The sequence below is a fragment of the Bubalus kerabau genome, chromosome 8 (assembly GCF_029407905.1).
Source record: "Bubalus kerabau isolate K-KA32 ecotype Philippines breed swamp buffalo chromosome 8, PCC_UOA_SB_1v2, whole genome shotgun sequence".
Taxonomy (NCBI): Eukaryota; Metazoa; Chordata; class Mammalia; order Artiodactyla; family Bovidae; genus Bubalus; species Bubalus kerabau.
Window position 1 is genome coordinate 122894290 of NC_073631.1, and position 26263 is coordinate 122920552.

Consider the following 26263-nt stretch of genomic DNA (forward strand, 5'->3'; position numbering starts at 1 on the left):
TAGAGGAATAATGAACACATGTCATTTGGTTGTAAATCATTTTTAAAAATCCAAAGAACAAGAAGAAAATCCACTCAAATCTCTATATGTCTAATTATGAAACATGTTTTCATATTTATTATTCATAGTATCTTTACAAACTAGAAATAACCATTGTAGGAGCACCGAAATTTTGACTTTACGTAAGAGTTGAAACTAAGAAATCTCTTTAATTTTTTCTTCAAAAAGAACAAAGGCATATTTTCGATTCTAATATGATGTTGATATTATCAAAGCTGCTTGCTTAGGAAAAATAAACCCAAGACACAACGCTGACTGTATGCCAGAACCCTGCAAACAGTGCCTTTTTTTAACCCTCACAACAACCCTGTCAGCAGTCCATGCACCACCTACCAGATACGGAAACACAGTCTCTCCAGGGATAATCTGTTCAAAGTCCCAAGGCAACAAGTGAGTTAGAGGGAAGAGGCCCAGACCCCATGACTCTAAGTCCTCCCTGAAGCATAAAGGATGGAACCAATTTACACACAGCTGACATCTTCTCCTTAAATCCTATTTCCCCCACTTCTGAACATGAGGTAATGTTTGGAACTGAAGCTAACAGAGGGCTCTCTTCTGGGAGCCCCTGCTGATGGTCAGCACTCGTGCAGACATCTCTGTTCAGCCCAAGACAGCCACACACAGTGCAGCGGGCGCCTCCTGGGGCTGCAGAGAACCCCGCTGAAACCCTGCGAGCACCATTAGCGCTGAAACTGCGGTGGAAAGTAACTCACTCCTTTATTTAAACATCTAAAAGAATTAGTCAAGGTCTGGGAAATCCAAGTAAAGACGGCCTATCTACTACACCGGAAGTATTACTGATTTAACATCTTTAAGTAAAATACAAAAGATAATGGATAAAATGATCAATTTAGAAATGAAATGTCATTAAACTGGCCAATCAAGCCAGGACTGCCTGGAGAAGCCAGGATCTGGGAGATGCTGTCAATGATGGAGAAAGATGGACACCAGTCCAAGAGAAGGCCAGAAACCGTTCTTCCTCTGTGGACCCTGGGTCAATCAGACACCTACAGGTCTCTATGCCAGTGCTTTCAGAAAACCACGTGTGACTGGCCTGCTGCGATGAACTGGGGCCCTGGGAGCATCTGTATGTGGCCTGGAGAAAAGTCCCTCAAAATCTCTTTATGCTATGTAATTATGATGGGAAAAAAGTATCAGAGACACTAACAAATACTGACCCTGGCGAGAACTTCCAAATAAGAGGGTCTAAAAGTTTAAACGGCACCAGCATCTTGCAGGCCCATGCCAGCTCTTTCCAGTACCGCAGAGGGGGAATTTGAGCATCCTCAAGACTGGCTGGGGAGCATGTCAGGAGAAAATGACTCAAACGCAAAGTGGCATCAGCTAAATGTGTGGCCTCTAATTTTTTTTATATTAAAACTTATTTATCCATTTAGCACATGCGTTATTAAACCATCTCTGTCTTTAAAGCCTCACAATTCCCAGTTCCAATCTGCTGCCTCCCATCTTCTCCAGAGATTCAGTGTGCATGGAAATTGGAAAAATAGGGCCAAGAAATCCTAATGATGTTTTTTTCTAAATACCGGGACACTTTCTCCTAATAGCTACTTCTATAAAGAATAAAGTATTCAAGGCTAAAAACGTGGGGGAGGAATGTCTTTCAGAACCTCTGTCAAATGGTAGCAGCAGGGCCAAATTACTCCTTTGGAGGGTAAAAAAATAACTCGGTTCATCTATGTCTAGTGCACAAAAAAGTAGGCAATCCACAGTCACACAGTAAATACAGCAATTAATATTTTTCAACATCCACAATTACTATTTTCTTGGTTGGTTCGATCAGCTTTATGTAGACTTTGATTACTTACCACTACCTATTTTTGCAGATCAGGAAACAGTAAAATAAAAATTAAAAAGCTTGGCTTGGGGAATTTCCCAGTGGTCCAGTGGTTAGGACTCCGTGCTTCCACTGCAGGGGCCATGGGTTCAATCCCTGTCAGGTAACTAAAATCTCATGTGCCACATGGCATGGCCAAAAGAAAAACAAAGCTAGGTCTATCCCAGCATGATTTCTATAATTAAGAAAGCTGTCCAAATTATGTGAAAACAAACTCTTACTTCTAATTCACTAAAGAGAATGTCACTGTGAGGCTCCTATAATCTCATACATTGCTGTGTTAGACACACTATTTATCTATCCATTTAATTTTGAAGGGGGCTTAAATTTCAGTGCATGCATAGAATGATTAAGGGGATTTAAGCCAGGACTCAGAATCAATGGCTGGGTCAAAACAGGGACACAAGAAAACAAGCAAACACACACACACAAAAAAAAACCAACAGGGATGCATCGTGACTTCCACCCAGGAGAACAATTGGACGTCCCCCTTCATCAAAATACTAATGCCAAGAGGTTTAATGCCTTACATATAGATGCATGTCTGTGATATTTTTCAAAGACTTGAAGCATATTTTAATAAAATTCTAAAGTCATTGACATATTCTTTCCGTAAATGCTAGAAAGAAAAAAAAAAAAACTCACACAAGGAAATTACTTGACAAGCTTGGTTTAAAGTTGAGGTTTTGGCATGAGATATATCTCACAAATTAAAATGAGTCCAACAACAGGAAACATGTCTTCTCATCTTCTTTGCTAAACACATAAGACAATATGGTTGTTTTTTATTTTAAATTCAAATCGAAAGCTACCATTCAGATTTACAAGCTTACATCTTGACTGGAATGGACAAGAAGAAAGAGAGGTAATTACCGCGCTGAATTAACTGGACACATTCTTTGTACTAAGTGGAATCAACCCAGCTTTGTTCTCTTATAAAAATGAAAAGGAAAGGAAAAGGGAAAGAAGGGAGGGAAGGAGGAAGGGAAGAAAGAACCTATGAGACTATGATGTTGTGATGCTGGGGTTAAATTTACAGATTACAGAACAGACAGGTATACCAAACATCTACATGGAATCAGAAGTCACCTTATGTTTGAAATTTTACTATAAATTTTTCATTTTCAAGAAATAGGCTTAGTACCATGCAATATTTATTAAATTTTTAAATACTCTTCTAGGGAGAAAAACCAACTCTGTATGTAATTAAACATTAACACAGAGTGGCTTCCGGCAGTATTTCACGTCTGTAGATATTTACACAATTATCCTGGGGGAAAACTACCATTGTAATAAGTGCAGCAAAATCTTAGAGCTCTGAGAAATTATACTGGAAAAACGTATGGGAGTTTTTTTGCAGGGAGAGGTGTTTGTTTTGGTTTTGTTTTTTCAAATGCAAATTCAGAAAAGCCATGAATAAATCTTTTGATCTACAGTAAAGAAATATACTTACATGGTATTTCTAAAAGCTTAATTTCATTCTCTCACACTGACACAAATATCTCAGAAGTTATGAGAATGAAGTCAGAGAAATTTATGAACCTAAAACCTTATTGTTTTCTCCTTTCATTCCTCTATTTGTATGCAACGGAGAAACGAGAGAGACTCAGGCACCTGAAAGCACTGAGACTTTTTCCTGAATGTGATCATTTATCTTTACTGGATGCTTGAAACCAACGCTCCAGCACATCCCTCAGTGCTTGTCTGTAATTAACTGTGATCACGGAATACAGAAATAACTAAAAACAAAAATAAAAAAGAAACCCTTCAGTTTTGGTGTTACAGTGATAACCCAGGGAGAAATACTATAGCTTACCTTATCATTCTTTGTTTTCCATACAAGAATCTCAGGGGGGAAAAAAAAAGAAATCTCAGGGGAAAAAAACTACAAAAATTTTCATAATCTCTTGATCAAATCCCAAACTCTATTCAGTTTTTCCTAGAAAAACCCACTAGTTTATTCACTATAAATGCATAATTATATAGAAACCAGTAACTAGATCATAAGATCACTCTCATTTTTTTTTCTTTTGAAATAATTACAGATATTGCAAAAGAGCAATATTACAAAAGAAAGCCCGTGTGTGCACTTCACCCAGACTTCCCCAGTGGTTACATATTATACAACTAGAGTACATCACCACAAGAGGGAATGGACGGGTATCTGTTTATCTCCGTTTATCTATCAACCCATCAGCATTGTATCTATCAATCACATCACCTCTCTCATTTTCTATCACCTATCTACAGACCTCTATCATCTATCACATGGGTTGTCCAAGCCACAAGGACCACACCATGTCTGATTCCACAGGCATGGACACCCAGAAAAGGGAAGCCTTGATACAGAAGGGAGACTAGCAGTTGCCTGAGGCTGGCATAAGGAAGGCGGAGGGAGGGGAGAGTGAGTGCCAGTGCTTATGGACAAAAACATTCTAAAATTAGATTTTGATGATGGTTACACAATGAAAAGGAGTACGTCAAAGCTGTATATTGTCACCCTACTTATTTAACTTATACGCACTGTACATCATGAGGAACACTGGGCTGGAAGAAGCACAAGCTGGAATCAAGATTGCCGGGAGAAATGTCAATAACCTCACATATGCAGATGACACCACCCTTATGGCAGAAAGTGAAGAGGAACTAAAAAGCCTCTTGATGAAAGTGAAAGTGGAGAGTGAAAAAGTTGGCTTAAAGCTCAACGTTCAGAAAATGAAGATCATGGCATCTGGTCCCATCACTTCATAGAAAATAGATGGGGAAACAGTGGAAACAGTGTCAGACTTTATTTTGGGGGGCTCCAAAATCACTGCAGATGGTGATTGCAGCCATGGAATTAAAAGACACTTATTCCTTGGAAGGAAAGTTATGACCAACCTGCTGCTGCTGCTGCTGCTGCTAAGTCGCTTCAGTCGTGTCCGACTCTGTGCGACCCCATCGGCAGCCAACCAGGCTCCCCCGTCCTTGGGATTCTCCAGGCAAGAACACTGGAGTGGGTTGTCACTTCCTTCTCCAATGCATGAAATTGAAAAGTGAAAGTGAAGTCACTTCAGTCGTGTCCAACCCTTAGTGACCCCATGGACTGCAGCCTACCAGGCTCCTCTGTCCATGGGATTTTCTAGGCAAGAGTACTGGAGTGGGGTGCCATTGCCTTCTCCGACGACCAACCTAGACAGCATATTAAAAAGCAGACATTACTTTGCCAATAAAGGTCCGTCTAGTCAAGGTTATGGCTTTTCCAGTGGTCACGTATGGATGTGAGAGGTGGACTGTGAAGAAAGCTGAGTGCCGAAGAATTGATGCTTTGAAGTGTGCTGTTGGAGAAGACTCTTGAGAGTCCCTTGGACTGCAAGGAGATCCAATTGGTCCATTCTGAAGGAGATCAGCCCTGGGATTTCTTTGGAAGGAATGACGCTTAAGTTGAAACTCCAGTACTTTGGCCACCTCATGCGAAGAGTTGACTCACTGGAAAAGACTCTGATGCTAGGAGGGATTGGGGGCAGGAGGAAAAGGGGATGACAGAGGATGAGATGGCTGGATGGCATCACCGACTCTATGGATGTGAGTTTGAGTGAAGTCTGGGAGTTGGTGATGGACAGGGAGGCCTGGTGTGCTGCAAAGAGGGTCGCAAAGAGTCGGACAGGACTGAGCGACTGAACTGAACTGAACTGACACAATCTTGGGAATGTAACAAAAATCTGAACCATATATAGCTGACTCCTGAACAGCTTAGGGGTTAGAGGAGCTGACCCTCTGCCCAGCCAAAAATCTGCATATAATTTACAGTCAGTCCTCCAATCCTCAGTTCCAACTGACCGTGGATCATGTAGTATTGTGTCCTCATGTGGATCAATATTTCCCCAAATAACACCACCACCAAATAAGTGACTGCAGAGTCCCAAGGCAAACCAGTAGCTTGACTCAGAGCTGTCAGTGGATTAGCCAGCAAGTGAGGGCACACTGGGGCTGTTTCAGCCTTAAAGGACCCTGGTCCACTCACTGGTGAAGGAAGAGCAGTCACACCACCGGGGCCCCCAGATGATTCCTGAAGTTAAAAGCTGTTTATACACCAGAACCAAAGTACTTCCTGAGGCCATAAAACTATGAGAATAAACTGCGTTGTCATACGATCCACGGTGTATACAACAACAAACGCTTGTCCTTCCTGACGGCCAGCTGCTCCTTCCCTCACCCCCTCTAGCTTCCTCCTCAGCGCGCTAATGCCCGCTGCCCACCTGAAAGCAGCCTCTCCCCTTGTCTGCACTGCCCTGCTCGCCGCTGCTCCTCCCTGAAGGCCCGACTCCTGGCTCGTTTCCTGTTTTGTCTCTAAGGCTGTGCAGGAGCCTGACAGGTGAACCACTGTGCTTCCTCCCCACTCGGCAGGCGAAGAATCCGAGTCCCAGAAAGAGGGCGCTAGTCAGAAGCCACGGAATACAGGCAGGCACTCCGAGGCTGGCCTCCATGCAGCTCTGGCACCAGGCCGGGTCCTGAGGTGCCCGAGACAGTGCCAGGCCAAACTGTTCCAGGGGCCAGGTTCCCGGCCCCTCCTTACACAGGAGGGGCTCCAGTGAAAAGTTCTAAAATCTATTTTTCAAAACTCTTTTCTCCGCTAGTTGTAACACTCCCAGTGTTTTCAGGCTGTCTTCGTCCTGAAGCTACAAAGTATAAAATGCAAGAAACAGTGCTCACCACTCATAAAGATATGAGTCCACTAAGTGGTCAAGCTAAACAGGTATTTCAAGAGTTTACCAGACCTGCTGGGTGGCGTTTCACAGGTAAAATAAGTGAAGCCCTGACTGGAGTTTTTCTACAGCTGTTTACGTCAAGCCTCACTGCTTAAAATTTACCTCACACCTTGGGCAGTATTTTCCTGAAAACAACAATTACAACAAACCCCAAAACCATGAAACCCACCTAAATTTAAAATATTCACCCAGGGAAATATTTTGAAACAAACTACACACCTAAAACTCAACCTCCGCCCTCTGTCTTCTAAACATATCTCCCAACAGAAACTATCTGTTCTTCCAACTTTCACATGGAAATATACTAGAGTTCAAATCTATTTTTTCCCTAAAAATAATACTGGCTTCCAGATATGATGATCCCCATCTGCTGAGAACATGAGAAACCCAGAAGAGACCCGAATGCACGCCTACCTGAGGTCACAGGGCACTCAAGGCGCGAAGGACGAGGACACAGGGCAGAAGGCGCGCAGGGCGGTGAGGAGGCACTCTGCGGTGCCTCTCCCCCACTGCTGAGGTACCAGAGGTTGAGAAACCCGGAGGAATGCAGCTGAGAAGCCAGATGAGCTGACAGAAACCTCACCAGACCAAGGAGACAGGAACTGGAGTTCAGGTCGGCTGAGCGACACTCTGAGGGCCCAGACCCTGGGGGGGGGGGAGGGGGGAGGGTGTTGGGATGGGGAGGAGAGGCCAACTAAGCTTCCCTTCAGGCATCTGCCAAATTCCTGAGCTACAGAGGGCAAGAAGCTAGTCTATAAAAAGCAAACTAGAGCTTTTGGCAGGTGTCCTGCACTGAGAAAGCACAGCCTGGACTCTGAGAGGGACTGGAAGGGACCTGGTCAACAGGGCAGGTCCTCTTCTGTTATGGGCTCTGGTACAGCCTCCACTGTACGGAACCCGGAGCACAGGTGGGTCCAGATCAGAGAGCACTCCTCCCTACCACCCGCCCTCAGGCCAACTCAAACCTGCTGGGCTAAGGCGTCTGTTCCCTCTGCCTTTAGCGGTTGGGGTGCAGATCTCCGGAGGAGGGGAACGAAGATGGCTTGGGGCAGTGGCAGAGCCAGCAAGGGTTCACAGCCAGTTCCCGAGACTGCCGACTGCCAGGGTACACTGTCCCACCACGGCCGTTTCACGCTACGAGACAATCTCACCCTGTGAAGCTAGGAGGAAGTGCACGTGGGAAGGTGACATCAGTCATTGGAGAATGCAGAATTATCCACAGTGACATCCCAGTTCACACACTCTATGATGACTTGCAATCAAAAAACAGAAAATAATATGTGTTTGCAGGCAGGTGCAGGAATTAGAACCTTCTTGCATTGCTGGTGAGTCTATAAAGTATTCCCACCATTATGGAAAGCAGTTTAGCAGCTCCTCCAAAAGTTAAACCCATCAATTTCACTTCTAGGTATATACCCTCCAAAACTGAACACAAGTATTCAAACAAAAATGTGAACATCAATGTTCAGAACACAACTCATAATAGCCAAAAGACAGAAACAACCCAAAAAGTTCTTCAAAGGATGAAAGGATAAACAAAGCGGGGCATACCTGTACAACGGAACGTTATTCAGCTGTAAAATAAGAGGTATGCTATAGGGTAAGATCTTAAAACGGAGAAGGCAATGGCACCCCACTCCAGTACTCTTGCCTGGAAAATCCCATGGACGGAGGAGCCTGGTGGGCCGCAGTCCATGGGATCGCTAAGAGTCGGACAAGACTCAGCGACTTCACTTCTCACTTTCCTGCATTGGAGAAGGCAATGGCAACCCACTCCAGTGTTCTTGCCTGGAGAATCCCAGGGACAGGGGAGCCTCGTGTGCTGCCGTCTATGGGGTCGCACAGAGTTGGACACGACTGAAGTGACTTAGCAGCAGCAGCAGCAGCAAGATCTTAAAAATGTTACGCTAAGTGAAAGACACAAAAGTTCACATATTGTATGATTCCATCTATATGAAACATTAAGAAAAGGTAAAATTATAAAGACAGAAACATATGAAAAAAAAAAAAAGAAACATATGTGACGGCACCACCACGGGGAGGGTGAAATGCGTCATGATGCTAGTACGGGCTTTCCTTTGGGTGATGAAAACTTGGGGGACCAGACAGAGGTGATGGCAGCACAGCACTATGAAGGCGCTAAATGACCCTGAGTCATTTTATGTCACTTGAAACCTACTGCAGTAAGAAGAAAAGAAATGAACTATCATGCCAGGAAAAAATCAGAAGAAATTGAGTCACTTCCTAGTCAGGTTGATAGGGAGTCTAGGGGTCCCCAAGGAGAGAGGGGTCTGGAATTCTCAAGGAGGAAGAAAGGACGAACTTTTTTTCTTTCTCCACATTCCTTAGGATTATATAACAATAATGTATCCTGCCTAAGGACAGTCTTTGGACTCAACCTTCTGTTATCTTAAAATGTTAATTATGGGAGTAGACCTGGTCTTTACAAGGATGTATCTTGCCTGAGGACAGTGTTATCTTAAAATGTAAATTATGGGAGTAGGTCTGATGAGGTCTTTACAACCTCCAGATATTCTTTGGATTATATAACTTCATTGTTAACACTAGCAAGCCGGTACTCTTTCTGCCCCCTTCTGATGCCTATGTCAGAAGTTTTCTCTATCTCCTTTATACTTTAATAAAACTTTATTACACAAAAGCTCTGAGCGATCAAGCCTCGTCTCTGGCCCTGGATTGAATTCTTCTCCTCCAGGGGCCAAGAATCCCGGTGTATTCGCGTGATTCAACAACAACCTTTCAAAATCTTAAAACACATGTTGCGAAGACAGACAGAAGCCAACTTGAAAACACTACACTGTATGATTCCAACTCCCTGAGGTACTGGAAACGGTAAAAAGGTAAGTGGCCACCAAGAAGGTCAGGGATGGGGAGGAAGGAAGACTAGCTAGAGCCTCCTCATGTAAACTAGGGACTTTAATTAATCATGTATCACACTGTTTCAATAACTGCAACAAATGTAGCACACTAATGCAAGATGCTAACTCAAGAAACTGCCTGCAGGGGGGATATGGGAACTGTATCTGCTTGAGTTTTCTGTAAACCAAGTAAGTAGAGAAAACCTGTTGCTGTCCAACTTGCATTAAAATAAGTATTAATGTGAGCTTTTCAGGTAGAAAGAAAATGATCCCACACAAAAACGTGGAAATGGAAGAAGGTCCTGTCACAATTATAGAGACAAAAAATGCCTTGGAAGGAAAGTTATGACCAACCTAGACAGCATATTAAAAAGCAGAGATATTACTTTGCCAATAAAGGTCCATCTAGTCAAGGCTATGGTTTTTCCAGTGGTCATGTATGGTTGTGAGAGTTGGACTATAAAGAAAGCTAAGCGCAGAAGAATTGATGCTTTTCAACTGTGGTGTTGAAGAAGACTCTTGAGAGTCCCTTGGACTGCAAGGAGATCCAACCAGTCCATCCTAAAGGAGATCAGTCCTGGGTGTTCATTGGAAGGACTGATGCTGAAGCTGAAACTCCAATACTTTGGCCACCTGATGCAAAGAGTTGACTCATTGGAAAAGACTCTGATGCTGGGAGGGCTTGGGGACAGGAGGAGAAGAGGATGACAGAGGATGAGATGGCTGAAAGGCATCACCGACTGGATGGACACGAGCTTGAGTGAACTCCAGGGGTTGGTGATGGACAGGGAGGCCTGGCGTGCTGTGATTCATGGGGTTGCAAAGAGTCAGACGTGACTGAGCGACTGAACTGACTGACCTTCCCCCATCGCTGATCTGTAACAGAACCTGGCATCCAGACCCGATGAGATAGTTATTTTGAGGCACTAGCCTGTCATCTTCTTCATCAGCAAGCTCCTTGAATAAAGTCTCTTTCTTGCCTCAACCCCTTGTCTCTTAGATTCACTGGCCTGTCATGCACTGAGCAGAGTGAGCTTGGACTCAGTAACAGGATGGTTTTGGTCACTGACTCCTATACAATGTTATGAACCTCTCTGTCCATAGTTCTTCAGGCACTCTTGTCTACCAGATCTAATCCCTTGAATCTATTTGTCACCTCCACTGTCACCACCCACTCCAAGGGATTTGATTTAGGTCTAGTGGTTTTCCCTACTGTCTTCAATCGTAGCCTGAATTTGGCAATAAGGAGTTCATGATCTGAGCCACAGTCAGTGCCAAGTCTTGCTTTTGCTGACTGTATAGAGCTTCTCCATCTTCGGCTGCAAAGAATACAGGCTGATTTCGGTATTGACCATCTGGTGATGTCCATGTGTAGAGTCGTATTTTGTGCTGTTGGAAAACGGTGTTTGCTATGACCAGTGTGTTCTCTTGACAAAACTTTGTTACCTTTGCCCTGGTTCATTTTGTACTCCAAGGCAAAACTTAACCTGTTATTCCAGGTATCTCTTGACTTCCTACTTTGCATTCCAATCCCCTATGATGAAAAGGACATCTTTTTTTGTTGTTAGTTCTAGAAGGTCTTAGAACCGATCAACTTCAGCTTCTTTGGCATCGGTGGTTGGGGTACAGACTTCGATCACTGTGATGCTGAGTGGCTTGTCTTGGAAATGAACCATGATCATTCTGCTGTTTTTGAGACTGCACCCAAGTACTGCATTTTTGACGCTCTTGTTGACTATGAAGGCTACTCCATTTCTTCTAAGGGATTCTTGCCCACATTAGTAAATGACTAGATGAAATGATGTCTAATCCCCAGTTTCTTCCTCACCACCATCAAGAGAGGGCTGAGAACTCACAGACTTCCCAGTTCAAAGTCTGTCGCAGACCCAAAGTGCGTGCCAGTGTGGTCTGTCCCCTCGCCCTTAGGACGGGGTAACAGGCATGCTGCGGGCCTTACTGACTTCCTCTACGCAGAGCTTGGAAGAGAAGCTGCACACAGTGAGCACTAATGGATGGACCATGTCCCTTTTCTTTGGCCATGCTGTGTGGCTTGTGCTATCTTAGTTCCCTGACCAGGGCCTGAGCCCGGGCCATGGCAGTAAAAGCATGGACTCATAACGACTGGATGGCCAGTGATTTCCCTTTCCTCATTTTCCACCTCCTGATTTCCTCCGGGGAGCAAAGGCCTGTCCTCGGCGCTCTGGTCTTTTTACACTGTCTACACTCACTTCCTCCATTTCTCCACTTCAAGCATGATCTCAAGCACCCATTGCCTGTGAACTGAGGTATCTGGCTATGCTCCCAGGTCTCCCTTACCAGCCACTGGCTGCTGTTGGACAACTCCTCTAAGAACTCCTTTAGGGTTCTTAAACTCAACGTTTATAAGACAAGATTAACCATCTCCCAGCCTTATCCCTAGGCCTCCAAACTCCTGTTCCTACTGAATGGTTACTGGTGAAGGCCATCATGCGTCCTCCCCCAGGGGCTCAGCTGGAGCCGCCTTCCCTCCGAGAGCCCAGCCCTGTATCCCTCCCTCCAGTGAGCCGTCAGGGCCAGGCGCTGCTTCCTTCCTCAGGCTCGGAGCCGGTCCCCACTCTGTCCCCTCAGTCTCCTTGGCCATCGCTGCCAGATTTATCTTGCTACACGTCCAGTTTTCAAATTGGGACATGCCATTGCTTTAAATGTTTTGGTGTTTTCCTGGTGTCGTTCAGATCTGGCCCAAATGCCAGCGGCGAGAGGCCCTGCTCCGCTCCTCCGCTCCCGACGCAAACACTGTGGCCCAGCTGGGCCGCGCTGAGTCCAAGGGCTCAGCTCCTCTCCCCCGCCTGCACCCACGAGGCCACACGTAATTCTCAGGCACCAGGAGAACGGCAGTGAAGGGGAATAGTCACAGTACTGAACCCAAGACACAACACGATCTGAGCCCGCAGGTCCAGTGGAGGGAAAGGCCTTCCAGAGCAGATGAGGCAAAGCTGAGCCACCGCCACTGCGCGCAGCTACCCTCTTCCGAGCATCCAAGATGGGGGGGTGCTCGTGGCCCTTCAGGAGATGGCCACGTTTCACTCCTTAGGACTCGTGTTTCCTTACAGGACAAAAAAAAAAGGACTCCGCAGATGTGATAAGTTGAGTTGATAAGCTCTTGAGTTGAGGAGCTGTCCTGCATCCTGTGTGGGCTGTGATGCAATCACACACGTCCTCTCAGGTGGAAGCAGAGGCGGAACAGACACAGACAGAAAACAGAAAGTATGTGATGACTGGAGCAGCTACCGGCAGTGAGGGTGAGGAGCCACGCACCCAGGAGCACAGCTCCAGAAGCTGGGAAGAGCCTGTCAATCCCCTGCTTTCAGCCCTTGGGAACTGCTTCCAGACTTTTGGCCCCCAGAAGTGTAAATGATAAATCTGTGCTGTTTTAAGCCACTAGTTTGCAGAGCTTTCTTCTGGTGGCCCCAGTCCGGGGAGCAAGCCAAGGGGGCTGCTCACTTCCCCTCTTGCCCATCCATGATGAAACAGCCCTCAAGTAAGTCCTGCTAAGACTATCCCTCACACACACAGCAGTGTTCATGCTTTCATTTCCCCAGTGTAAAACCACAATCAGATTCAAGCTATTAAGTAAAATCAACACTTTCCAACAGCTCTGAATAGATTTCAAAATCTATGTACATGAAAAAACATTAATTTAGCATTAATAGATCTTATGTGTTCACTTGCTATGCATGCAAGTGTTTACAGCACAAATGAAATAAATTAATGATCTCAGTAGGCAGCTCACCTCAAATATGTATATTGGCATCATAGGCATTACACGACAATTTATAATTGAGTGTAGAGTCCTCGTAAAACAAGCAATTAGTAGTTCACTGTTTCAACCACTCACTAGGTTTTCTGTGCAGACTCCTTGCAAACTGTTAGATGCTACAGCAGACATAAAAAGTCCCTGTCTTCAAACTCTTGATCCACAATTACAAGACTAAGCACACTTAACTGCAGAACTCTCACAGAACCGCTTCATATGATTGATATGAAGCGGTTCTGTGAGAAAACAAGAAGAGCATCGCCCAGATGAGTAACTTTCATCTGATGCTGGTACCTCAGATTATGAGTGGCAGACTCAAAACCCAGTATTTCACACGCACTCCAGGGTAGAATTTATGGCACAAAGCAAGCTGGAGGATGTTGTCTTTCCACATCACTGGATTTATCTTCTGCAGATCCACCGTACTCTAAGAAACCCAAAACATAACCCACCAGATGGAAACAGAAGGAAACTCTACATCTAATATTGGTTAAATTAAACTATCATAGTTGACCCAAAATTTTGTTGTTGTTGTTCAGCTCAGTCATGTCCGACTCTGCGACCCCATGGACTGCAACACGCCAGGCTTGCCTGTCTTTCACCATCTCCTGGAGCTTGCTCAAACTCATTCAGTGAGTCAGTGATGCCATCCAACCATCCCATCCTCTGTCGTCCCCTTCTCCTCCTGCCTTCAATCTTTCCCAGCATCAGGGTCTTTTACAATGAGTCAGTTCTTCGCATCAGGTGGCCAAAGTATTGGTGTTTCAGCGTCAGGCCTTCCAATGAATATTCAGGACTGATTTCCTTTAGGATGGACTGGTTGGATCTCCTTGCTGTCCAAGGGACTCTCAAGAGTCTTCTCCAACACCACAGTTCAAAAGCATCAATTCTTCAGCACTCAGCCTTCTTTATGGTCAAACTCTCACCTCCACACATGACTACTGGAAAAACCACAGCTTTGACTAGATGGACCTTTGTCAGCAAAGGTCTCAAAGACATCTCTTTGCTTTTTAATACACTGTCTAGGTTTGTCAGAGTTTTTCTTCCAAGCAGCAAGTGTCTTTTAATTTCAGGGCTGCAGTCACTGTCCATAGTGATTTTGGAACACAAGAAAATAAAGTCTGTCACTGTTTTCATTCCCCCCCACCACCCCATTCGCCACTAACTGACAGGACCAGATGTCATGATCTTAGTTTTTTGATGTTAAGTAAAACTCAACTTAGTTGTTGAGTTTTAAGCCAGTTTTATCACTCTCCTCTTTCATCTTCACCAAGTTCCTCTTCACTTTCTGCCATTAGGGTGGTGTCATCTGCATATCTGAGGTTATTGATATGCAGTTTCAAACCCCCACTTTAGTCCCCAACCAACACTTACTCACAAGAGGAAGGAAATGAGCACATGAACTTAAAGGTTTTGCGTGACAGTCTCCTAATGGAACGAGCTACAGCCATCTGCTGTGTCAGGGCGGCTGCTACAGCAGAGCGAGAGCAACCACAGCCTCAGGCAGGAGACGGGGACAGAGGACGACACGGGGACAGAGGACAGGCGGCTCTGTGGACTGAGTCTGAGCAAGCTCCAGGAGACGGTGAAGGACAGGGAAGCCTGGCATTCTGCAGCGTTCATGGGGTCACAAAGAGTTGGACACGACTGAGGGACTGAACAGCAGCAGGACAGAATTTGTTTTAAGGAAGAGGCAGCGAGGATGAGGGGTAACAACACTGGCTCCTTGGATATTACTTTAGGATGTTCAAAGAAAAAAGAAAGAAAATACAAGGAATATTTTCAAGTACGACTCATAACAAAGCATTATGGTAGATAAACTCTTAGCAACAAAACAAACAACCCCAGTGAAACAGAAACTAAGAGAAGCTCTGTCATTTGCCTGCTCCAGCTGAAGTGGGGGAGGCGGTGGCAAGGTGAGAGAAGCCCTCAGGCAGCAGGAAGCTGGAGGTTAACAGCCGACAGTTCAAAGGAGGCATCAGCACAGGATTCCTGACCCCAAGGGACCTCCAGCCACCCTGCCAGCCCTGCTGCTGCTGCTGCTAAGTCGCTTCAGTCGTGTCCGACTCTGTGCGACCCCATAGACGGCAGCCCACCAGGCTCCCCCGTCCCTGGGATTCTCCAGGCAAGAACACTGGAGTGGGTTGCCATTTAGCCCTGGGCCTTCCTTATTCCAGCCTCAAGACCACAACACACAAGCCGAGGCTGTCAGTGCCCACCTAATGATAAGGGCACTAAGATTCTGAAAGCGGTGCTGACCTGTTAGAGAGCACAGAGCTGGGAGTGGGTGGGCCTCAGACAGGAACCCACATGGGTCAGACCAAGCCTGCTTCTCGAGTGTGTGCCCCAGCGGCAACACCATCACGTGTGACACAGGTCCCTGAGCATGACCCACAACACTCAGTGCCCAAGGACTCCCAGGTAACACTGACGACGCCAGTCACACAGCTGGCTATTTTCAGACAAGATCAAGGACAATGCAGTGAGCCCTCTCAGCCATTTCCAAACAACCATCCCTATACCGCGCTACAAAAAGCAATGACTTGGCTTACCCAACTCTCACTTGCCAACACAGCACAGAGAAGAAAAGCCCTTCAAAAGAGTGACTGCGTGGGAGCACTCTCTTCTTCTAAAGGTTATTTACATAAGAGGGGATCTGGATAAACCTACTGTGCTTATTTTAACATCACACTATTCAAAAACAAACACTGTCCTCTAAAGCTAGACTTCTGCTTATAAAATTACTATGCTACTCTTAGGAGTTCAAAAATAGTTCATATATCCTGGACAGATTACATGAATGGCTCACACAAACCATCTTTTGTAACGTGAAAAGGTAAAAAATTAAATATCTCAAACTCTAGTTTTACCTTTTCTTAACCTTCAGTAACTAACAATCTCATTTTTGGAATCTGTACATGAGACAATTTAAATAAAGCATGGCACTCCCATAAACAAGACACTACTGCAAAAACCAGTCATGTTTCTGAAGAATAATGACATAATGTTCACACCATAATGCTTAATGAAGGCAAATACAACACACACAGACATCCACGTACCGCCAATCATGTCAATACTAAAGATTCAGAAAATCACCAAAACATTAATAATGGCTACCACTGGTTAGTAGGACAGTAGGTAACTTTTTTCCTTTTATTCTTCTGCAAAGCTTGAAATGTTCTACAATGAGTATGTGTTCTCATACCGGAAAAACATGTTTTTAAAACTTGTCTAGCCATAATATAAAGGGCTTCCCTGATGGCTTAGTGGTAAAGAATCTGCCTGCCAATGCAAGAGACGCAAGAGACACAGGTTTGATCCCTGGGTCAGGAAGATCCCCTGGAGGAGGAAAGGGCAGCCCACTTCAGTATTCTTGCCTGGGAAATCCATGGACAGAGGAGCCTGGCAGGCTACAGTCAGTCCATGGGGTTGCCAAGAGTCAGACATGACTGAGCCACTGAGCACACAGCCATAATAAAAGACATACAAGACAACATATTCATTGAAAGTAGAAAGATAAAGTTCACTACGTGACTGAACAAAGAAAAGAACTTCAAGCTCAACTTCAATGACATTTTTGGAAATAATAAAAAAGAAAGAATAATAAACACTCTCATATTAGTATTTCCACATCTGCCATTTGTGCGGTTATCACTAATTCTCAAGTATAGTCACCAGGTACGACGACGACGTTCTTTAAAACACAAAGTCACTGCTGCTGACAGTGCCATCACTCTGATGATTTCCTCTGCACATCCTGCTGTAATCCACTTAATAGACACAGATATTGAACTACGGGTCTCAGAGGCATCCACTATGAGTAATCACAAGACTGCCTTTCCCAAAATAGGCAGACAGGACAACATAACATTGAAGTTATATGCACAGCTAGCTATATCTACAAACCCTAGAAGAAAAGGTTTAATCCTTATCAATAAAATCTTTTACAATACACTGATTTAAAGAGATGCTGCTGCTGCTGCTAAGTCGCTTCAGTCGTGTCCGACTTTGTGCAATCCTGTAGACAGCAGCCCACCAGGCTCCCCCATCCCTGGGATTCTCTAGGCAAGAACACTGGAGTGGGTTGCCATTTCCTTCTCCAATGCATGAAAGTGAAGTCGCTCAGTCGTGTCCAACTCTTCAGGACCCCAGGGACTGTAGCCTACCAGGCTCCTCTGTCCATGGGATTTTCCAGGCAAGAGTACTGGAGTGGGTTGCCACTGCCTTCTCCTTTAAAGAGATGAGCTATTTCTTAAATGCACAAAATGCCCTAGAAGGCAGACTCTTTTAAAAAAAATGAACATATCATTTCACCAACTGAAAGATCTAATAAAGGTTTGCCTTTCTTTTTCCACATGAATAATGTTTTAATACACTTTTTTGATTTAAGAAAAATGAGTATGTATTATTTTTATTTTTTAAAAAAGAAAAAACTGCTAGTGCACACTAAAATTAGGATTATTACTGGATTTGTGTTATTATTAGCTATAAATTTCTTAGTTTAAGGCCTTGTCTTACTTATCACCTAGCACAGTACATGGAACATAGCAAAGGTTTAATAAATTCTGGCTCAGTGAACAGATGAATCAATAAAAGTTCATTTTTGATTCCTGCACTTAAGCTAGGCTTGTTACTTAAAATATCATCTACTCTAGGAAAAATTCACCAAAATAGAATAGTTTCCTTTTAAAAAAATTTATGACTTTTTTTTAAAAAAAGTTAAGCAGGGGAAAAAATGAAGCAAAACCACTGACAGGGAGAAAGACCATGAGAAAACTTGTGAATTAAACATGTTAAATGGAAAAATGCCATGCAAGACAACTACAGACACTATTTATACAAGCACTGTGCCCCACCCAGTTCCAAAAGAACACAAGGTGACTCAGTGTTTACAGCACAATAAGATCCTTAAGAGTGAAAGAGAGCAGAGCTTGAGGGAAGGCGGGCGGGCACCTCCAGCAGCCCCTCCAGGCTGAGCAACCCAGTGGCAGCATGGCGCTAAGTGTTCCGGAGCCAGGGCAGGAGATCTCCCGCACTGCGCAGGGTTCCCGTGTTCTGACCTCACAAGCCTGGTTCTGAACACATCGCCCAGCCCCCCTGAGACATGGGGGTGCTGCCTGACAGATGGCCCAGTCCCCAGTTTGAGCACCTCCGCTCCTCACCCCTGGGCCCAGCTGACAGTTCTCACCTTACTTACAACCCTCCCCCGCCCCAGCCCCCACCAAGGAAAAGCCCAGAGATCCATTGTGCTGTCCTACTGGGCTCTGACACTTGACACCTCCACCCTGAGACACGCCTGATTTTGCTGTTCCCACTTATTCTTCTGTCCTTTAGGGTGTCTATACACACACCTCCCCCCCCCCCCCAAACCACTTTCTGACCATGAGGGCACTCTTCAGCCATCACACCCCACCTCGTAGCTACCTGGAATAAGTACACACAGGAAGGGAAGGTGACCTCTAACACGACTGTAGATAGTGGGTCCTTAGATCTTTAAATGAAGAAGGAAAATTAATCCGACACAGTGTTGGCATGGAAACCAAAAAAGATAATAAATTAACAAAACATAACAAAATGCAAGAGTCTACAAACAGTACATTCATTCTAAAATCATGCTATGAAGAATTCCCTGGTGGTCCAATGGTTACGACTCCACATTTCCAGGACTTCCCTGGCGGCTCAGTAGTAAGGAATCCACCTGCCAATGTAGGACACAGGGGTTAGATCCCTGGTCCAGGAAGATCCCCCATGCTGTGGAGCAACTAAGCCCCTGTACCCCAATTATTGAGCCTGTGCTCTAGAGCCCGCGAACCGCAACCAACTACTAAAGCCCAAGTGTCCTAGAACACACGGTCAGCAAGAGAAGCCACCACGATAAGAAGGCAGAGCACTGCAACTAGAGAGTAGTCCTCGCTTGCTGCCACAGGAGAAAAGCCCATGCAATACTGAAGACCCAACACAGCCAAACAATAAATTACATAAATATAAAAAATTACATCTATATAAAAACTTCTCACTTCCACTGCAGAAAGTACAGGTTCTAGCCCTGGTAAAGAAACTAAGATACTGCATGCCACATGCTGGTGGCCCAAATAAACAAATTAAAATTAAAAAAAAAAAATAGTGGGCCTTAAAAAAATAAAATCATGCTATGATAGTGTCAGTGTTAGTTGCTCAGACATGTCTGACTCTTTGCGATCCCATGGGCTGTACCCTGCCAGGCTCCTCCATCCATGGGACTTCCCAGGCAAGAATACTGCAGTGGGTTGCTATCTCCTTCCCCAGGGAATCTTCCCAACCCAGGGATCAAACCTGGGTCTCCTGCACTGCAGACAAATTCCTTACAGTCTGAGTCACCAGGGAAGCCCTATGATAGAATATATCTTATAAAAAACAAACCAATTTACCAGCTAGATTTCTCCAATACACACTGTAATTACGTATCATTACCTTGAATTAAAGTTAAGAGTTTAGAATAACTCACACACAACTCCCTACACACACACACATTTAGGATATTTACATCTTTGAAGCAAAATCTCTATTTGTTCATTTAGCCAATGTAGCAGCAATGCTTAAAGTAACATCTGTTGTTGTTTGCTCACTAAGTTGTGTCAGATTCTCTGTCCATGGGCAAGAATACTGGAGTGGGTTGCCATTTCCTTCTCCAGGGGATCTTCAAGAACTGGGGATCAAACCCACATCCCTGTATTCTTTACCAGGCAGATTCTTTACCACTGAACCATAGGGAAGTAGAAAGTAACATTAGGTTTAAGGTAAAAATATTTATGGAGTTACTTTTTACATTCATAAGCCCTCCTCGTTCATTAAATATTCTTTATAAATTACTCCAAATTTACATTGAAACAATAATTTTAAAAAGGTATAACAGCTTTAGTTGGAATTCCATAACAAGGTGGTTTGTGTGGCTTACTCTGTACTATAACTAATCGCCTGTTTCACTTATTTTTAAAAGAAATTTAATGTCTATAATATTTTTCAATAGCACTATTGACAAATAATTCACATACCATAAAATTCACTCATTTAACGTCTACAATTCAGTTGTTTTTAATCTGTTTTCAACATCTGTGATATTCAAGGTTAAATGTCGCAACTAGTGTAGAAATCATGAAAACTCACAAAGAATATAGTAAGATGTTCACCAGGTCTAAGGAGAACACTAAGTGACTAGTCAGTTGTTCATAATTGTTTCTTCACAGGACCAAGATCTATATTTTACACATATTTAATATAATTTAATACAACATATATTAACTAAATATAATTTAATATAATTACATATATTTTCAATTCCTGTATCTGTTTAATTATTTACAGTTTAGTCCTAGCTGTACATTCTCCAATCTTGAAATATAAAGTGAGGCTAATATGTTCACCTGAAGCAGAAAACCCAGAGCACACAACCTGATGGAGGCACAGATCCTGAATGTGAACAGGTATTGGCTGCTTTGCGTCCGGCACCGCGGGGCCTTGTGCTCTAACCTCATGAAGCTCTTGGCGCAACGGTGAGCTGCCGGCGACTGCAGCGGTAGCAGGCATAAAGGAAAGCCCAGGAGTCTCCACATCTCTCCTAGCTTTGAGGAGCTTCCAACATTTTCTCCAAGCACTTAATTGGTCTAGGATCTAAAGTTGCAACTGCAGTTTAAAATAGCTAAACTCTGGGACCTGATGTAGTTACAAGTCTGTTAACGAGTCTTCACAAAACTTTTTAATAGGATAAGTCAATGATTAACACTGAAAATAAAAGTACTTGCCGTTCCTTTACATAAGACCAAACTGTATTCTTTTGCTCATTTGGTTTTTCCTCTAATATAATAAATTTTGGCTAGACTTAAAATTCTCCTGAACTTCCCAGAAGAACCACAGGAAGAAAGCTCTCCCTAAAGAAAAGCTAGTGCATAACAGTAAAAACAGCAGAACACATAAGCTGACTGTGCTTTAAATCTCAATCATCAAGGTGTAAGAAGCATAGAAGACCAATTGTCATTTACAGCAGGTTTGGGTTTCTAATTATTTGCAGCCATAGAATCAACATTAATTGGCAGCAGTGAAAACGGGAAAAGGGCAGACTTCACACCAAGTTCTAATTTTTCAAATAAACAAAAATCGTAGTGGAAAACCATCTTTACGCATCTCTATGAAAAACTCTTCAAGAATTTTCTTCACCCACAGTCTAATTTTACAGGGCTCAATTGACAAGGGACAACCGCAGGGACAACAAAAAGGCCAGTCCTCAATCTGTCAACTCAGACTTACCAGGTGATTTCCCTGTTGATGAAAAAAGAGAGTAAAGAAATGAATAGTACTGTGCTTCATTAAAGCTGTAAGATCAAAGTCTTACAGAAGTGTCACATGTTAAATGAGAGCCGTTTTTCATATCCTCCTAATAGCCTTGATTTGAAATAGTATATACATTTTTCTCAAAGTATTCATATTTGTTTATCATCTCATTTTACAGCCAACATAAATTTTTACTTTACTAAATAAAAAGAAGAAAAATTGTGAGTAAACATATTCAAAAGTGAAGCTAGGAAGTGAGCACATTACTTCATGTTTTCCTCTGCTTCTACCCTGCTGTGAATCACAGCTGTCAATGACCCACTATGAAATCTGCACAAACACATCTTGTTCAAAGCAAAATACCAACCAGAAGAACCTAAGTTTGTACAGTAAAAATCAAAGAACTACTAATACAGAAATCTTAACTCTTCTTATATATGAACGATTTCTATTGCTGATTTATTCCCTAGCTATAACAGAACAGCAGGTCCACTTCTAGGCAGTGTAATTTACTGGTTTTATTAGGAAATTAACACATGGGTATTACAATAAAAAAGGTATTAAAACATCTTCCTCAAACCTCAGACTCCTAGGCTTTTCTTGGATATGATCATAATCAAGTTTTGTGTGAATTCTCACAGCAGTTTTCTAAGCAATACAGGCATGTTTAAGTGTATATACATGTAATGTGAGCGCAAATACAAATTGATGAACAAGTGAAAAGCTGTGTGAAAAACAGAAATTCCATACTTTACGAGATGAACACCAAGGTTCATCAGTTTAAGTCACACTGAGGAAAATCCAAGAAAGGAATCTTTGGCTAATCACCCTTTTCTTCTGTTAATAAAATAATAATAATTTGTCATGTCCTTCAATATGGTAACAAACATACCTGTTAATTTATTGTTAAAATAGCATGCATTTCACAACTTTCACAAGCATTGATGTTAGCCAACTGCTCCATAACCAACTATCTATGAATGTCGACAGCCCCAATTCCTGTGACTCTTGACCCTGATTATGTCTACTGTTTGGGTAATGCCCCTATGCTATGCTATGCTATGCTAAGTCACTTCAGTCGTGTCCGACTCTGTACAACCCCACAGACGGCAGCCCACCAGGCTCCCCCATCCCTGGGATTCTCCAGGCAAGAACACTGGAGTGGGTTGCCATTTCCTTCTCCAATGCATGAAAGTGAAAAGTGAAAGTGAAGTCGCTCAGTCGTGTCGGACTCTTAGCGACCCCATGGATATCAGCCTAACAGGCTCCTCCGTCCATGGGATTTTCCAAGCAAGAGTACTGGAGTGGGGTGCCATTAATGTCTCTACTCACTGTTTTTGGTTACTTTCTGTAATCATTTAATTTGGTGTAACATAAGACACAAGATGCCACTTGAAAGTCCTTCTGCCTTTCCAAAAAGTGCACCTCTGTTCTTGGATTTTCACACCTGGGTTTCTAAGTTCCTGTTTACACTTCACTCCTCTTTGCTGCTTCTGGCGAAAAGCTACACCACACTACTTATTCTGATTCTTCCAAATACTACTGTGCACACATCCACCATGTATTGATAGAATTTTAAATTCCCGAAGTCCCTGACTGTGAGATTCTTACTACAATTGCTATTTGTCCTCACAGGTAGTAGCCATTAGGTTAGGTTCCTCCTGACCCTGGGCACTCCAGCTTTCCAACCTGTCTGCCTGTGTCATGTACTCCATGACAAATGTCTTAAGACTGGAAACAGGGATCACACTCCAAGTCCTTTACTCCGCTAACAGAAAACGACCCTTCTGAAAGTCACTGGCTGGCCATTTCCCCATGAAGTTTACATCAAGCCTAACATGAGCATCATTTATCTTAAAATAAGCACTATTTCCTGTTGCCTGAAACTGCGACACCAACTTATGGTTAAGAAAGCAGGAGGAAGCCAACTCCATTGGTTTCCACATTGCATAAATAATGAGAATTGCTGGATGTAAACATAATCAGTACCAGGACTCTCTCCATTAGTGCAACTCTTCCAAAACTTCCTGCCCCCACCCACTTAAAATTCACCTCGGATTCAAGTCTACCCTACATAAAAGCTACTCAGCTCATAACGTTACTTCCAAAGATGTGAAACAAACCTCCAATTATCGTAACATCAAAGGACCTTTAGGCGGACCCCCACTGCTCAACTGTGTCAGAAACAACCAAGAAATGGCTGAGGCGTCTCAGCGGAGGAGGAAACCGCCCTTCCCCGCTCACCGCTGGCCGCCTTCTCCGCAGCAGAGAAGCGAGCGGCGTCCAGGCCCGCGGAGCGCAGCAGACGCCCCGAGCTCACATTCCAGCGGCGGGAGTCGCGGCACCTCGCGGGGAGGCCCGGCGACGTGGCCGCGGGAGGAGCGCGCGGGGCGCGCCTCACCTGTGCTCGGGACCCGCCCGCGCGGAGAGGGGAAGGCGCCCACCCGCGGGGTCTGCGGGCCGGGGTGGGGGCCCGGCGACAGCGGCGGCGACCCCCGATTTACCCGGCTCGGACAGACGCCGGCGCCCGGGGCTCAGAACGCCCCAGGTGGGAGGGGTCGAGGAATGACGAGACCCCAGACCCGGGAGGGGCGGGGACGAGCCCGGACTTCCCACCGGGCGGGCGGCCAGCACCAGGACCCGGGTCGCGGCGGGCAGGGACCCCGACTCGGGCGGGGTCCGGTCGGGTTGGGCGAGGACACGCAGGAACCCCTGACGGGGCGGGTGGGAACCCCGACCCAGGCGGAGTAGTGGCGGGCGGGGACCCCTGACCCAGCGGGCAGGCGGGGTCAGGGCGGGTGGGGACCCGACCCGGGCCGGGTAGTGGTGGGTCGGTACTCCCGACGGGCTTTCCCGGCCGGGCGGGCAGGCGGGGTCAGGGCCGGGACCGTGGCGGGCGGGCATCCCTGGTCTGACCTGAGCCAGAGTAAAGGTAGGCGAGGACCTCCCAGACCGAGTGGGAAGGCGGGGTCAGAGCGGGCCCGGGGCCCCTGACCCTGACCAGCGGAGGCGGGCGGGCCGGTCAGGGCCGGGGGCGGGCCGGGGTCCGCGGCGCCCACTCACCCAGGCCGGCAAGTCGCAGGCGCGCACCCCCAGGCGCACGGCGCGCTCCTCGTCCTCCAGTAACGCCAGCGCGCGGCACAGGCGGGTGGCCTTAAGGCCGCGGCTCCTGCGGCACCACACGAGCAGCCCGAGCGCCAGCAGCACCCAGCTGAAGCTCAGGCCCAGGTAGCCCAGCGCGTACACCGGCAACAACAGCGCGAAGCTGCGCGCCAGCTGTGCCAGCAGCCCTGCCACGTCCACGCTCAGCGCCGCGCCGGGGGGCTCTGCCCCGGAGGCGCCCGCCTCGGGGCCCGGAGCCCTGGAGCCGCTCATGGCCCCGACGCGTACCGCTCCCCCCGGTTCCCGGCCGAGACGCCTCAGCCCGCGCGGCAGCGCCCCTCTGAGGGGACGGCGCAGCCGCCCGGCCCGCCCGCCCGCGCGCGCTTCCGCTCGCGGCGCCGTGTGACGTCAGCACGCAGGGCGGGGCGGTGGCGGAGAGGAGCGGAGGTGTTCCACTGCGGCAGCCGGGTGTGGCCCCAGGCCTGGGTGCGGCCCAACGCGGGGTGCGCCCGGCCCGCGTGGGACGTCATCCCACAAGGCCCGCCAGCGCCGCGGTGGCGGGGGTTGGGCGGGGCTGGCTGGTGTGTGGCTTCTTGGCGCGGGTGGGCAGGGCGCCTCTGACGCTGGGGGGCCGGGCCCGGCGTGGGTGTTGCCTCACACGCTAGAGAGAGGGCCCCTGAGGCGGAGTGGGCGGTGCTTCGTGACGCCAACACGGATGGGCGGGGCGCCCTTGAGGAGTGGCGGGCGGGTTTTGCGTGAAAGTTGCGGCGCGGAACGATCAGTCCGCGGGCTTCCGTGTTCGCCGAGGGGGGCTTCGCTCTCCCAGTCACCTGGGCCGCGCTTCGCGCCGGGATACTGCGGAAGGAGAAGCCCACGCTCCTGAGTTTGCGGGTCCTGACCGCCCACAGCCGACGGACGATTTCCTGACGGAATTCTCTCCGCGGCCCTGGAGACGAGGGAGCTTGGATAGGCCGCTTTGTGCGCGAAGGCGGGACTTGTTCTCGCCCGCGGGATCGCGGAGACCCGACACCCGCCCTCAGCAGGATTTCCGACGAGCGCAGGCGTTTCCTGAATACCTTCTCTAGCAGGGCAAACCGCTCTTGATCGCTGTGTTTCCCCTTAAACTCAATCAGGGTAATTATATTTGCACTCTAGCCTCCTTAAAGCCAAAGAGTTGCAGAGGACAGCCTAAGTAAGTTTTTAAAGCATATCAAGTGGTTTCGAAGGATATTTTAATTCAATTTCTGGCAGCCTTGAATGATCACCTTTAGGAGGGACAGAGCCTATTGGACATGGAACAACAGACTGGTTCCAAATCAGGAAAGGAGTACGTCAAGGCTGTATATTGTCACCCTGCTTATTTAACTTACGTACAGAGTACATCATGAAAAATGCTGGGCTGGCTGAATTAGAAACTGGAATCAAGAATGCCAAGAGAAATACCAATAACCTCAGATGTGCAAATGACACCACCCTTATGGCAGAAAGTGAAGAGAAACTAAAGAGCCTCTTGATGAAAGAG

General features: G+C 46.0%; 1 protein-coding gene across 6 annotated transcripts in view; it reads right to left on the reverse strand.

The window, feature by feature from the left end:
- The window catches only part of ESYT2 (extended synaptotagmin 2), a 79203-nt gene extending 54045 nt beyond the window's left edge, over nt 1-25158 (reverse strand). For 2 of the 6 annotated variants that reach the window (XM_055591399.1, XM_055591398.1), the window contains exon 1: nt 24703-25155. In XM_055591399.1, the coding sequence (XP_055447374.1) occupies nt 24703-25014 (312 nt within the window). In that variant the 5' untranslated portion in view covers nt 25015-25155. Of the gene's footprint in view, nt 1-7077; nt 7284-24702 lie in introns of those variants that run through there. The other 4 variants (XM_055591402.1, XM_055591401.1, XM_055591400.1 and 1 more) reach the window with 4 other exon arrangements.
- Nucleotides 25159-26263: the final 1105 nt, after the last annotated feature.